Source organism: Poeciliopsis prolifica, unplaced genomic scaffold (assembly GCF_027474105.1).
Source record: "Poeciliopsis prolifica strain line A6 unplaced genomic scaffold, Auburn_PproV2 SCAFFOLD051, whole genome shotgun sequence".
Taxonomy (NCBI): domain Eukaryota; kingdom Metazoa; phylum Chordata; class Actinopteri; order Cyprinodontiformes; family Poeciliidae; genus Poeciliopsis; species Poeciliopsis prolifica.
The window spans coordinates 2102832-2115546 of record NW_026562426.1 but is presented as its reverse complement, the minus strand read 5'-3'; the positions used below and the strand labels follow the sequence as shown (position 1 = coordinate 2115546).

General features: G+C 45.9%; 1 protein-coding gene across 2 annotated transcripts; it reads right to left on the bottom strand.

Annotated features, from left to right (window-relative positions):
• Positions 1-34: 34 nt before the first annotated feature.
• On the bottom strand, positions 35-11421 carry pelp1 (proline, glutamate and leucine rich protein 1). 2 transcript variants are annotated; one of them, XM_055058699.1, is made up of 19 exons: positions 11264-11421; positions 11040-11104; positions 10266-10371; positions 9240-9389; positions 9033-9104; positions 8857-8916; positions 8623-8779; positions 8402-8534; positions 8080-8167; positions 7509-7597; positions 7124-7237; positions 6237-6387; positions 6013-6166; positions 5862-5917; positions 4823-4956; positions 4194-4296; positions 2392-3987; positions 1240-1572; positions 35-506 (listed from the first exon to the last, which is right to left on the bottom strand). In XM_055058699.1, the coding sequence occupies exons 1-19, from the start codon at positions 11402-11404 to the stop codon at positions 414-416; spliced, it is 3795 nt and encodes a 1264-aa protein (XP_054914674.1). In that variant the 5' UTR covers positions 11405-11421; the 3' UTR covers positions 35-413. The 2 variants fall into 2 exon arrangements, with proteins under 2 accessions (XP_054914674.1, XP_054914675.1); XM_055058700.1 differs by having other exon boundaries at positions 35-503.
• Positions 11422-12715: the final 1294 nt, after the last annotated feature.

Below are 12715 nucleotides of genomic sequence, written 5' to 3'. Positions count from 1 at the left end.
ATGGCATGGAAATAATCCTCAGAGCAGGCCTGGATGATGTACATATCCATGACAGATATTTAATACTTTAATGTAAGAAAACATTACAGACAGAAAACAATTCAAAAACGGTGCACAAACCAAAGAGGACATTTCCTGCAGGATGACGACTGTAGAGAGAAGCAGACTTTTGACGAACATTTCTTGGCTTCACTGTTTCCCAGAGAAACGGCGATGCTCCTCTAACTCTGTCAACACAGTTCTGGTCAGATCCAGGGTGGTAACAGGAAGCCTCCATGTTTCCATGTCCAACACAACGGAGCACAACACTTTCCACCTGCTTACTCAGCGACAACTGGAGACAATCGATTCTGTTCTGAGGTCATTCAGTGTTGAAAACCGAGCGAATGTCCATGATGGTCCACTCGGTTTGTTTATGATTGGTTGGATCCTGAGGCAACATCTTCCTCATCAGGTGGACAGGCAATAAAATCTGCCAACATGGAGGCCATCGCTTCGTCGTCCTGCTGGAGAACAGACAAACTCCAGTAATTTATTATCATCTTCAATCATACAGAAAAACAAAGTCTGCTAGGAAACCTTTCCACCCAGAACCAGGCCTGTCACAATAACTAATGTTTCTGGACGATTAATCGTCCCAGAGGTTATTGTGATAAACGATAACATTGTTGTTTTGAGACAATTTGCCAGTAATGATAATAACGACATAATAATGCAAGAACACATGCTCAAAGATCAATAAACTCTGAACTCTAATGAGAATTTAACACTGGAACAGGAAGTGGAAGACATTTTAAATATCCAAAATAAATCAACAAAACAACAGAAACAATTAATAAATTGAGTTATGAAATCTCCGGAAACAAAATTAACAGAAAAACTTTTAAGAACGCAGCTAGCTGCGAGAACTAATGTGATTTGCAGGACACATTCCAGACTGAAGACTTTTAACATCCAGCTTTTGGTAGAAAAATGATAATGAAATCACAAATGAGTCCTCCTGACTACTTCCTGTACCACCGACCAGAGCCAAACCTTGACCAGAGTTAAACCCTGTCCAGCTGCTGAACTGACTGACTTTAATGTTGCTTTAGTTTCAGCTGCTATTTTATCTTCCATGGAAACATTTTTTACATCTAAATTTGGAAACATTTAAGGCTGAATTTTAAAAGAACTATGAAAGAAGAAGAGTTTATTGAAAACATATACTGTAACAGCTATTAATATCTCAAATTCTACCTTTTTCTTTTCAGGACTTGGTCCTGCTTCGTCCTCTACGTCCTCCTCCTCTCTCTTCCGCTTCATCCCTTTCTCCTCCTCAGCATTACTCTCCTCTTTTTCTCCTCGTTCTCCTTCGGGTTTCGTCCATTCTGCTTGCGTTCCATATCCTTGCTGCGCGTCGGCCTGATCCTGCTGAGGATCATGAGGAGCAGCAGGGGTCTCCTCGCCTCCCGATGCTCCTGCTGCAGCTTCCTCCTGCACAACGACTGGCTCTTCCTCCTCCTGAAGCTCCGCCTCCAGCGCCACCTCTTCTGTCGCGCCAGCTTCCTGTTCACGTTCAGCCACAGGCTCCTGTGCAACGGGACGGAACTTTAGACGGAACGCTTGGCTCCCTGAGCACAAAACGCTACGAAGACAATAAAAACCTGACCGAGTCCACCTGTGTGGTTTAAAATCTGGAAGATAATCTCTGTAGCTGATGGACTTATTCTACTTCCGAAAGATGCAATGTTGTGACTGCATCTATTAATGCTAAATGCTAACATTTGCCTTTTTGTGTTGCAAAAACCATTTGGTGAGTTTCTGGAGGATTTGTTCATAAACTGTTAACTTGAAAGGATCAATAAGGAATTTAAATCTAAAGTCTTTTGGGAAAACTTCAGGCCAAACATTGTGAAACTAAAGGAAGCACTAAGAAATTCCTGCATTTACAAGAAAATGGACAAATTGCAAATCCATCTTTCAGTCTCTGATCTGCTAAAACTCTTGGCAGACTTAGATTTTCAATCATTTTTATTACACCAAGAAGTTTGTTTTCCCAACTAAATGAGGCAGGTATTTTCTAAAAGACACTAAAAAAGTAAAAATAGTATCAGTTTTGAAAAGAAAAAGTAGAGAAATGTGGAGTTAAAGGTCACTGGGGTTACACAGGCGTATGTAGGAACCCAACTGGTCTTGCTGTTGCTCACTAGGTTTTTCCACATGATTTGTTCTATTTTGCCAAATTCTTCTGATAATCATTTAAGAACTTAACTTAAAAAGGCTCTAAACAACAGAGGCTTCTTCAGAACCACTGGAACACAGACTGCTACAGCAGAGCCTTCCAACAACTCTCAGAAGAAAAGTGAATAACATCTTATATCCCTGTGGGGGTCCAGGTCTAGAGCCTACCTGCTGACTGTGAGCGGTGGGCTCCTCCTCTGAGGCCCCGGTGGGCGGGTTCTGCTGGTGGTTCTGGTCCCACAGCGTGAGCTGGTCCTGAAGCTCCCCTGCTGCCTGTGCAGCCTCCTGGCTGCTGTCGGCCCTCTCCTCCAGCGCTCCTCCAGTAACACACAGGATCTGAGGCATACTGGGGTCGTCCATGCGCTCACTGTTGTCCTCCCCGTCCCCCCTGTCCCCCGCCTCGTCCCCGTCCCTTGCCTTTTCCAGAACTCCGATGCTCTCCACCTCCTGGACCTTCATCCTCTCCTCTCCAAACAGAGCTCTGCTGCTCTGCAGCTCCTCTATGCCCCCCTCTGGGTTAAACCCCACCCCCTCCCCCTCTTCCTCTTCTGCTCCCAGAACCTTCTCCTCCTCTTCCTCCTCCATGGTCACCTCCTCTGACTTGTCCTCTGATCCCTCCAGAGGAGGAATGTCCCCATCTTCATCCTCCTCTTCCTCTTCCAGCTCTTCAGCCTCCTCATCATCAAAGTCTTCATAGTCCTCCCCCTCATAAAAGTCTTCACTGCCTTCCTCCTCTTCCTCCTCCTCATCAAGACCATCCTCCTCCTCCTCCAGCTCTTCATCGTCCTCCATGTCCTCTTCGTCTTCGTCCTCATCATCGGTGCTGTTTATGTTGATGACGGCTGAGTCCTGGTTGCTGGGTGGAACTGGGGGAGGGTGCTGGTGGAGGTGGCGGCCCTGCTGGGCCAGCTGGTTCTGCAGCTGCACCTGCAGGGCCATGGAGCCAGGGGGCCCCTGAGGCCCCGGGGGCTGCAGCAGCATCTGCTGCAACTGAGGCTTGACTGCCACAGGGTCCGCCAGGCCCCCGGCGGGAGGGGGGGCGGAGCCGGGGGTCAGCGACGTCACCAGGGAGACCACTGAGCCGCTGGAGGGAGGGAAGGAGTTGGCGGGGGTGCTGGAGGTGGGGACCAGATCGTTGGGCAGCGACGTCACGTCCAACGAGGCTGGAGCTGCTGTGCTGGGAACCATGGTGACAGTGTCTCCCCCTGGCAGGGGGACACTGGCCCCCGCCGCAGCAGACAGCAGGTTCTGGGAGCCAGGGGCCGGATCGTCCAGCTGGCTGTCGGTTCCCAGCATGCCTGGAGGGACGATGACCACACTGTCGTCTGAGTCGCTGGCCAGAGAGATCTCCACATCCTCTGCCTCTTCTTTGTCATAGCGGACAAACACAGGCCTCTGGCCGTCCAGGGGCCCCAGCCCAGCCGGGTCTGGCTGTGGCTGGCCGTGGGGAGACAGCAGGAGGTCTCCAGGGGCCGAGGCGGGGCCCGGCATCCCTGGAACCAGGGACAGATGGTTCTCCAAAGAGCCCAGCAGAGAGTTGGAGCCCAGGCTGAGCGGGTGTCGTCCGGGGAAGGGCGGCCCAGGTGCGGGGCCACCTAGCAGGGTAGGCAGTGACAACCTGGGGGTGGGGCCCGGGCCGGACAGGACAGAGGCAGTGGGGGGGGGCTTCAGGGCAAGCGGGGGCAGCGGGAGGGCGATGGATGGCGTACGAGGGTGGAGGAGGGAGTTACAGATGGTCAGAGCCTCGGAACAGAAAGACGAAACCTGATGGGGGCGAGAGAGAGGAGGCGGAGCGGTCAGTCAGCGGTCAGTCAGCCTGAGACAGCTTCAAACTGCAGAGAGGAAAGGTCTGCTGATGGCTCAGCTAAACATGTGCAGCTGGGTTTCAGTATGGAAACCAGAGCAACATTTCTCTCCCTCATCAGTTTGGTACCAGTGTGGTACCTGAAATGGCCAGCTGATTGGCTAACCTTGAGGTTGCGGTCCAGGCGGCCGTTGCTGAGGATGGACACAGCGCAGGTAAGAGGCGGAGGCCAGCATGGAGACGGGACGAGAACCAGGGCCAGCAGCAACCTGCAGGTTAACAGAAGAAGCTGCTTTAGCAGAGAGGATTCTGGGAAACTGGATCAGACAAGGACAGACTGCGGACTTGGTGCAAACCTGGGAGGCTGATGGTAGCCACTGTTTAATACATCAGTCCAATAAGTAAAAATGTGCCTATAGTAATAGACAATATTTATTTGGATAGTTTTGCCATTTCTGTTTCGTGAGGGAGAGTGATGTGTTATGTGACAGATACAACAGTGGTGATTATTTTTTTTCAAGGTGTTTATAGGGCAGGAAAATTCTATAATTATAATTGTATTAACTGGTCATCAGTTAGTTAATATAGGACTGATGACCATATATTAAAAGTGTTGGCCGGTACCGTTAAAAGATATATCAGGCATCACTAGTGTAAAGAGCATTTGCACCCAGTGAAATACTATGTATAATATTGTATTTCTTTGGTCATTGGAGCAGATAGTTTCCTATTCAGAGGTCATAAAGTTTTGACTCATTTTGGACATGGCTTTTTATTTATTTGCTTCCTACCTACCTGTAGAGTTGACGGCGGGTCAGGGCGCTGCTGTACTGCCCACTGATGCCCCCTGCAGACTCGCATGCAGTGATGCTGCTCGTCTGCTGCTGCTGGAGGCGCACACACAGCGGCAGCACCACCTCATGGAGGCGCTGCAGGCACAGACAGGACAGAGTGTCTTAGTGAGGGAAGAAATCTGCCTGGCTGCAGCCACAAACATCATCCCAGCTAAACGTTCAGTTCTCTAAAACGCATTCCATTATTCCCGATAGTTTAAAAACAGAAAGGGCTACTAACAGTCTCCCCTGTCAGCCCTGACTGCAGCAGGCACTGGAGGAGAGAGTCATTGATTCCAACGTCACTCCACCTGGCACAAGTTTGATAACACATAAAAAATCATTACAGCTACAAAAATAATTATTTATCATAGTTTATTGATGACCAAACTCTTTTTAAGACATTTGGGATAAAAGATAAAGAATCAGGGGATGGACTGAAACAGTAATATATGTTTGACGGCTTCTTCACTTCCTGATAATTCACAAGTTCCGATCGAAGAGGCAGCATGAGTTCATGTTGGGTCAGACTCCACGAGACCTAACATGGACACAGTTCTTGGTCCAGATATCAGGCTGACCGCTAATCTGACCACAGATCCAGGTGTCATAATGTTGGGATGTTTCTGGGTTGTTTGATTCTACGTGAAAAGTTTAAGCTCAGACTAATAATCCAATACATTTTTATATACTGATGCTTCATTAATGGTGAAAACTGTTTAACTTGTCACCATCCCATGCTGCTAACGTCAGTAAACTAGGAGTTAACTAGTTTAGAATCGACTTTCGCAGCACAGTAACATTACAGTTCCAAGTCCTTTGAAGAAAATTTTATTAATGTTTAAAATCAAACGTTTTGTCCGGATCGTTCTGAAACTAATTATGGAATTATCAGTCTTTTAAAAATACACCTGAAGATAAAACTTCTTCAGATGTAACTTCAGACTAATAAAGATGAACTTGACCAAAGCCAGCATGTTGCAGTTCTGGCAGATTCGTACTTTGTGTATGTCGTTCTTTAGAAGCGTCCCACTGGTCTGTATGATGCGTCTGAGAACTGGGGAAAAGAAAAAAAAAGGAACAGCTCAGAGCCTGTGAGCAGAACAAAACCCGACCCGATCCATGAGCTCTGAAGCGGAGGCAGCAGCTGACCTTTCAGGGCTGACAGGCAGGTGTCCTGGTTGGAGACCGGGTCTCCTTTCCTCTGGACCGATGCCCCCACCGGGTCGGCCATGACCAGCTGCTTCGTCCTGCGAGGGCCGGGCTTCCCTCCAGGAACCACATCGGCCGACAGCCCCGCCCGCAGCTGGGGGAGACCCGAATCACGGCCTTGTTTCATCTCCGATTTCTTCGTTCAACGTGCAAATTCGTTTTACCTTGATAGATTCTGCTCCGGGCGTGATGTCGGCCAGCAGGTGGGTGAACAGCAGCTCTGCGTGGCTGGAAGCTCCCTGGAGGACGTTAGCTGAAACTCCAACAAGCTGCAGCCACAGCTCTAAGGTTCTGTACACAGAGACCCGAAGCGAGCTGCAAAAAAAACAGTCCAAGAGTTAGAATCACCCTGAACCTGCAGCTCACTGATCCACACCAGGCTGTTTGCAATGCAGCAAACTCAGAATATATGTGATATAGAAAAGACATTCTGTCCAGCAGTCAGCCACAAGGCCAGAAAACCAACGAGGAACAAAGTATTCAGGGTACCTGGGAAAAATAAACTGGTTTTATATCAGACTGGTTCCATTTTATGATTGAATATCCAGAAAAATTATAACGGGTTGGACCTGGACCAGCCTTGGCAACGCTGCCAGAGGAATTCAGACACAATAAAAATAAATAAATAAAAATTCAATGGAGGAACCTGGAAACTATCTGAACTGTGATGACATACTGAACAATAAGGAACAAAATTATTCGGGTATTAATCTGTATGGTTCAGAAAAAATATGTAAAGCGTGAAAATAAACTGGAGAAATACGTCGGTAAGTTGCGATGGTATTAGAAAAAAGTAAGTGAGAATGAAGTCATGATAACAGAAGAATGAAATATTCCATTATTACCAATTATAAAAATTATAGTGTCAGTCTGGCACCAATTCTCGGCCTTTTCTCGGTTTCAGCTAAAGTAGAGTAGATTGTAGCTGTGGAATTTGACTCCACAGCAATAAACAGGATTCTGATTGGTTGTTTGTCTCCATTTCCACATCAGAAGAAGCCTGTTAATCTGGACGTAATGCGTTCATGAGGAGCGCTGAGGCTGAGCGTACCTGTAAGCTCTCTGCTGACCAACGTTAGCTTCAGGTACAGCCGCCCAGGCGCACAGCATCTGAGAAAACAGCTTCTGTATTACAGCAGCGTACTGCACCATGCCGCTGCGCACTCTGAAACACACACACACACATCATGACCTTTATACCATCAGCAACACTCTGCTCTTTAAAACATAATATATCTCCACATGATGTTATTAAAATAATTTTAGAACTGATTTTATTTTTATTATTATTTAGAAAAAAGGTGAAAAAAATCACCAAGAGGACAGACAGGAGTGTGTGAGTTTTTGTTTGTAATATCTTGTAGGGACCATTTTCCTGACACATACCACATTGTGTGTGTGTGTGTGTGCGTGTGTGTGTGTGTGTGTCTACTCACACTGTGATGAGCTCTGCCAGCACCTCCAGAGTGTTGATGTGAACACTGGGAAGAACCAGCAACCTCAGGCTTCCGTCTGATGTTAAACTCTGACAAACATGACAGGATCAGAATCAATCCGTTAGCTTAGCATCAGGACGACTTTATGTTTGAAATATGTTTGACACGTTTCTCTCAGCTGTTGAGGTTGTTAGGTTTTTCATTCTAATCTTGAGTTGTTTCATTGATAAGACAGCAGTTTAACTTATTCAACATCTTCCAGCTTTTGGTTTCAAAACACTTATAGCACCAAATCTACCATGAATGGGACTGATTTTCCTACAAATACTACATTGTGGTGACCCACTTATCCTTATGGGGCCCAAAACATGGGGCCCAGAAGGAGCAGAACTTTGAGTTAGGGCTTAGATCAGGACTAAGCCCTAACTCAACCATTACATTTACTGGTAATGGTTAAGTTTAGGGTCAGGATGTGGAAATAACTGATCAAATGAATGGAAGTCATTGTCCTTGTGAAGATGGAGAGACATGGTATGTGGGTATGTTTATGTGCGTTTGTATGTGAGCTCACCGTGTTCCTGGGGTTGACAGCGAGCGCTCGGCACACCAGGTTGAGGATGGGTCTGACGGGCAGATATACGGCTGAGGCAGGATCCGCTCTGACGAGAGGAACACATCCATAAACATCTCTGCTCCTTAGTCATCCTCTCTGTTCTCAATGTATTTTAATGTAATGTGACTGAAACATTTATATTGTTGGTTTTCTATCAGAAAATTATTTGGGCATTTTAATTCCTTAAAGTATAACCAGATCGCCAGTAAATCCAGACCCAAACGTATTTCATATTGATTAATGATCTGCTGCCCTCGGCTGCAGGGTCAGTGTTTCCTACCGAAGTGTGTGTTTCAGCGCCAGGCAGACAGCTGTGTATCTGTGCTGCAGCTGCAGAAGGAGCAGCGGGTCCGATTGATCGAGATGAGGAAAGGGCAGCTCCACGCCCGGACCCCGATACTGAACTGCTTCATCTGAGAGACGAACAGAAATCAGCCCACGTTTAAAAAGAAATCACAGCTACGTGGAAGATGGAACACATCATCGGCCAAAAATATCTACCTGTTTCAGAACCTTTGTAGAATTGTGACAGAATGCCATTGGCTGAGGCCAGCAGACACTGAATTTGATTGGTCCATCCTTCGGCTCTGCCGGTACCCACCGACCTGTCGACCAGACCCCCTAGACAGGGCAGGCGGCTGTAGCCCTGACAGGCCATCTGAGAGGAGACACAGAGAGCATGGTAAACAGGTAACCAGGGGGTGGGACAGTTCAGGTTTAGCCAGGGAGACGCACCTCTTGAGTTTTCCTGCTTGTGCTGTCCATTTTGGAGAGGAAATAGGCTCCTAGTTTGTGCTTCAGCAGAAGGAAAAGTCAGCATGCATCAGATAAACAGTTTTTGTTCAAACGATATGCAGCAAAGCTAAATAGTCAGTAGGTCTAAAGGAACCAGAGCATGTAGGATGCCTCACCTTGAGGGAGCCGCAGGCTCTAGGGTAGTAGACCATACAGGCTCTCATCCCCTCCATGGCTGCAAGCTCACACTGACACCACAAACACAACACCATCATTTCCCTCACCCAGAAGCCGCCTCTTCACATCGTCTGCTTTGTAGCACGGAAGATTCAAACATTTCACATGTGCAGTGCAATAAAGACGGGAGATCTCTTCTGAATCACCTCGGTTTTCAGGCCCAGGAGTGACGTCAAGATGCCGAGGATGGAGTTGAGGCCGACCTCCCTGGCCAGCTCTGGTAGCTGACATGAGTACTGCAGCAGGTCCTGCAGGATGCTGACCGCCAGCTGGATGCTCTGACACGGAGCCTTGGACTGCAGCGGGACACAGCGTTCGGACGGTTTAGGTCAGGATTTGAATGCGTTCACAGCAGAGACGAATGATAAATAATTGGATAAATTTATCGGTTAACTAGTATTAACTGATACCAGGGCAGGTTGATATGACCCATCATAAATATCCAAATAATGTAAAATATATGATCTGATGCAGGGTGCAGCATTCCAGCCATCACTCAAGTCTCCAGAATGTTTTTAACCTCTTTGTACAGTCACTGTTGTTTAGTGAAAGTCTGCTTTTTAAATCCTCTAAATGGGAAATATTTTTCTCAACACCTCTCCCGCAAAAGTCTAAATCAAACCACGTTAGGAAAAAAAAAAACTTTCACCTGATCAGAATATCTCATTCCATCACAGACAGATTATTAGATTACTTACATTTTAAATGTTGGTAATGATAATCTGTATTATTAAAAGCAGCATAAATTTTACTTTTACTCCTGTTATCCTGTTACTAGTAAGTGTTTGAACTTGGAGCAGCTGATGACTATGTATTTCTGAAGGGTTGCATTGCATTATGGGAGAACCTTTCAACCGCAGTGAGGCACTTTTAAAGTGACCAACCTGATATTTCAGTTAAAAATGTAAAGAGACAAGACTTTCCAAAGGAGGGGATTCTACTTCATGATAGTGTCGTTGAATAAGCCATACAAACAAAGCAGGACATGTTGACATGCATTATCTGCAGGCACTTAGTCAAAATAAATAAATAAACATTGGAAAGAGCAGTAATAAAATCTATTAAAATACCTTAATGAGTTTTTGTTTCTTGAAGAAACAGAGTTAGAACTTAGAAAGTGAACACATGAATGTCTCCTCCTCTAAAAGTGTGTGTGTGTGTGTGTGTTTTACCTGGATGACCTGCTGCACTGAGCGCAGCCAGGACAGACAGTGCTGCTGGAACAGATCACTGGAACTGTCTTTAACCAGCATGGATAGCAGGCACAGCCCCTGGAACCTGCTCAAAACACCAGCACAGACCACCAGGCCTCCATCATCGTCGGCTCATAACCAATACTGACTGCATCATAAAACTTTCTGCTTTTCACCTCTGATCATACTTCTGCTCTACTTTGCTGTAAGTATTGGATCCCTCCTCCAAATGAATAAACTCTGGTGTTTGGATCACCTCAGAGGACGCTAAATAGTAATTCAATGTCTTTTCAACTCAACAATCCACACTTATCTGCTAGTAGCAGTGAGGGGGAAGGGCAGCAGGCTGACCTTCAGATCAGCCCCAGAACAGGGCAGAGGTTTAAATCACCCTGTTCAGCTGAAAGCAGCAAATGCAGACCTGACCTACTGTCCCCAGGTGGACATGTCCACTGAAACGTCTCCCTTCCATGGCACCTTATCACGTTAGTAGGAACATTTTGACGTCAAAAGCCAATTGTTGGGAGTTGTGTGTGTGATCAGGCAACATAGGGCAGATCAACGCACTTTAAATGGATCGAGCCTTTTTTTTGTCATCTGCACTCACACACATTTACAGGCGACTGGGCGCTACGAGCTTCCAAAGCAGCTGGGATCCAAACGACAACCGATCAGCAGTTTATCCAAGCAGTCAGCTCTGCTAAGGCTTGAGCATCACAAGCCTTAGTGGTGAGAAAAGCATCGCGTCCTCACCTGGTTTTACTGGAGCTCAGTTTAGCATTGCTGAAGCCCACGAGCCCCGCGACGTCGCTCGCGCCCTGAAGAGACAAACACGCAGGTGTCAAACCCATTTCACCACAAACAGCAGCAGCCTGAGAGGCATGCTCGCTCTCCTGCCGCAGGGACAACAAAGGCTGGAGCCACAGTGAGCTAACAGAGGTAGCTTACTGTGGCTCGGCCACGGGCCGCAGGGTCACCTGGTTGAGAAACACGCCATGTTCCCTGTAGTTCGCCAACACATCGGACAGATACTCTGGATGCTGTTCCCTGAGAACCGACACCAGACCCTCTGTGAGCCTCATAGCGGCGGTGCCATGCAGCCAAGTAGAGGTAGCCATTTTCCCCTCACCGCCAATGTGACGTCACTATTGTGCGGCCACTTCTCGCTGTCGTCAATACTTCGCGCTTGCCGCAGGGAGACTCTCTGGGTAACTGTAATAGTGGAGATCGATAGAAACAAGATCATTTTGGTGTGCCTATATGGATATAATAATAAAGCGATGAATAGTATATTTTTTGCTGACCTTGGAGTAATGATAAAACGTTGGAAAATAAAATATTAGGAGGAGATTTTAATGTACCTCCTGATGCCCCCTCTTGGGGGCAGCACCACATTTATAGTGATATTTTTGTAAATTTGATCTCTAGTACAAATTTGACAGACTGCTGGAGAATTAGAAATCCTGATATCAGACAATACTCCTGGTTCAATCCTTCCGGAAATGGTCAATGTTCTCGGCTAGATTACTGGTTAATCCCACATAATCTAGTTAATAATATTTCAAGCTGTGAAATCTCAGAATATTCGGAATCCAGTTGCCAATCTTTTTTTTTTTTAGCAAAAATGAGCAAAAACGAGGTCAAAAATATAAGTAAAACATATAGTAAAAGGAAATTGCTGGAGCAATGAGATAGAGAATAAAATGCAAGATTTTATAATAGTATTTAAAAAAAAGTTGGGGAATGTAGGAAAGGTAATAGGAATAAAAAAAGAGGAGGATGTTATATCCAGATTAAGATTTGGGCATAAGGGGTTAAATAGTACTCTGACAATAATTAACAAACATAGTACAAGTACAGTATGTGGAAAGTCAGAAACAATACAGCATATTTTTTTAGAATGTAATAAATATAGTCAGGAAAGAGAGGTGTTAGTCAGAGAGTTAAATAGGAATAAAACTAAATTAGATATTAAAAACTTGCTACAAAAATCGTCTGAGGATGTAGTATTTAACAGCATTTTTAGCTTTCTTAGAAGGTCAGGTCTTATGAAAAGATTATAGTGGTTCTACATCTGGTCCATACTCCAGTCTGGAAGGTGGCAAAAAAGTCAGCCGCTGCCTCCGCTTCTCTGCATTTGGGACCAACACACCACCAACTTCACAGTTTTTGCATATGTGTTCATCGGTCCTCATCATTCCATTTCTCTGCATTTTTGCTTTTGTGTCTGTTTGTTGTGGTTGAATTGGATTCCACTGCTCAGAATACAAATCCTCTGAGGTTTTATGATCACTTTAGATTTCTTTCTCAAGCTCCATTGTTAAATGTTCTTGATCTGGTTCTTCTTTATTTCATTAGTCACTCTGTTGCCATTGTTTGCTGGATCCAAAGATATTGTAAACCTTGAATGCCTCTTGGCCTGAACGCCT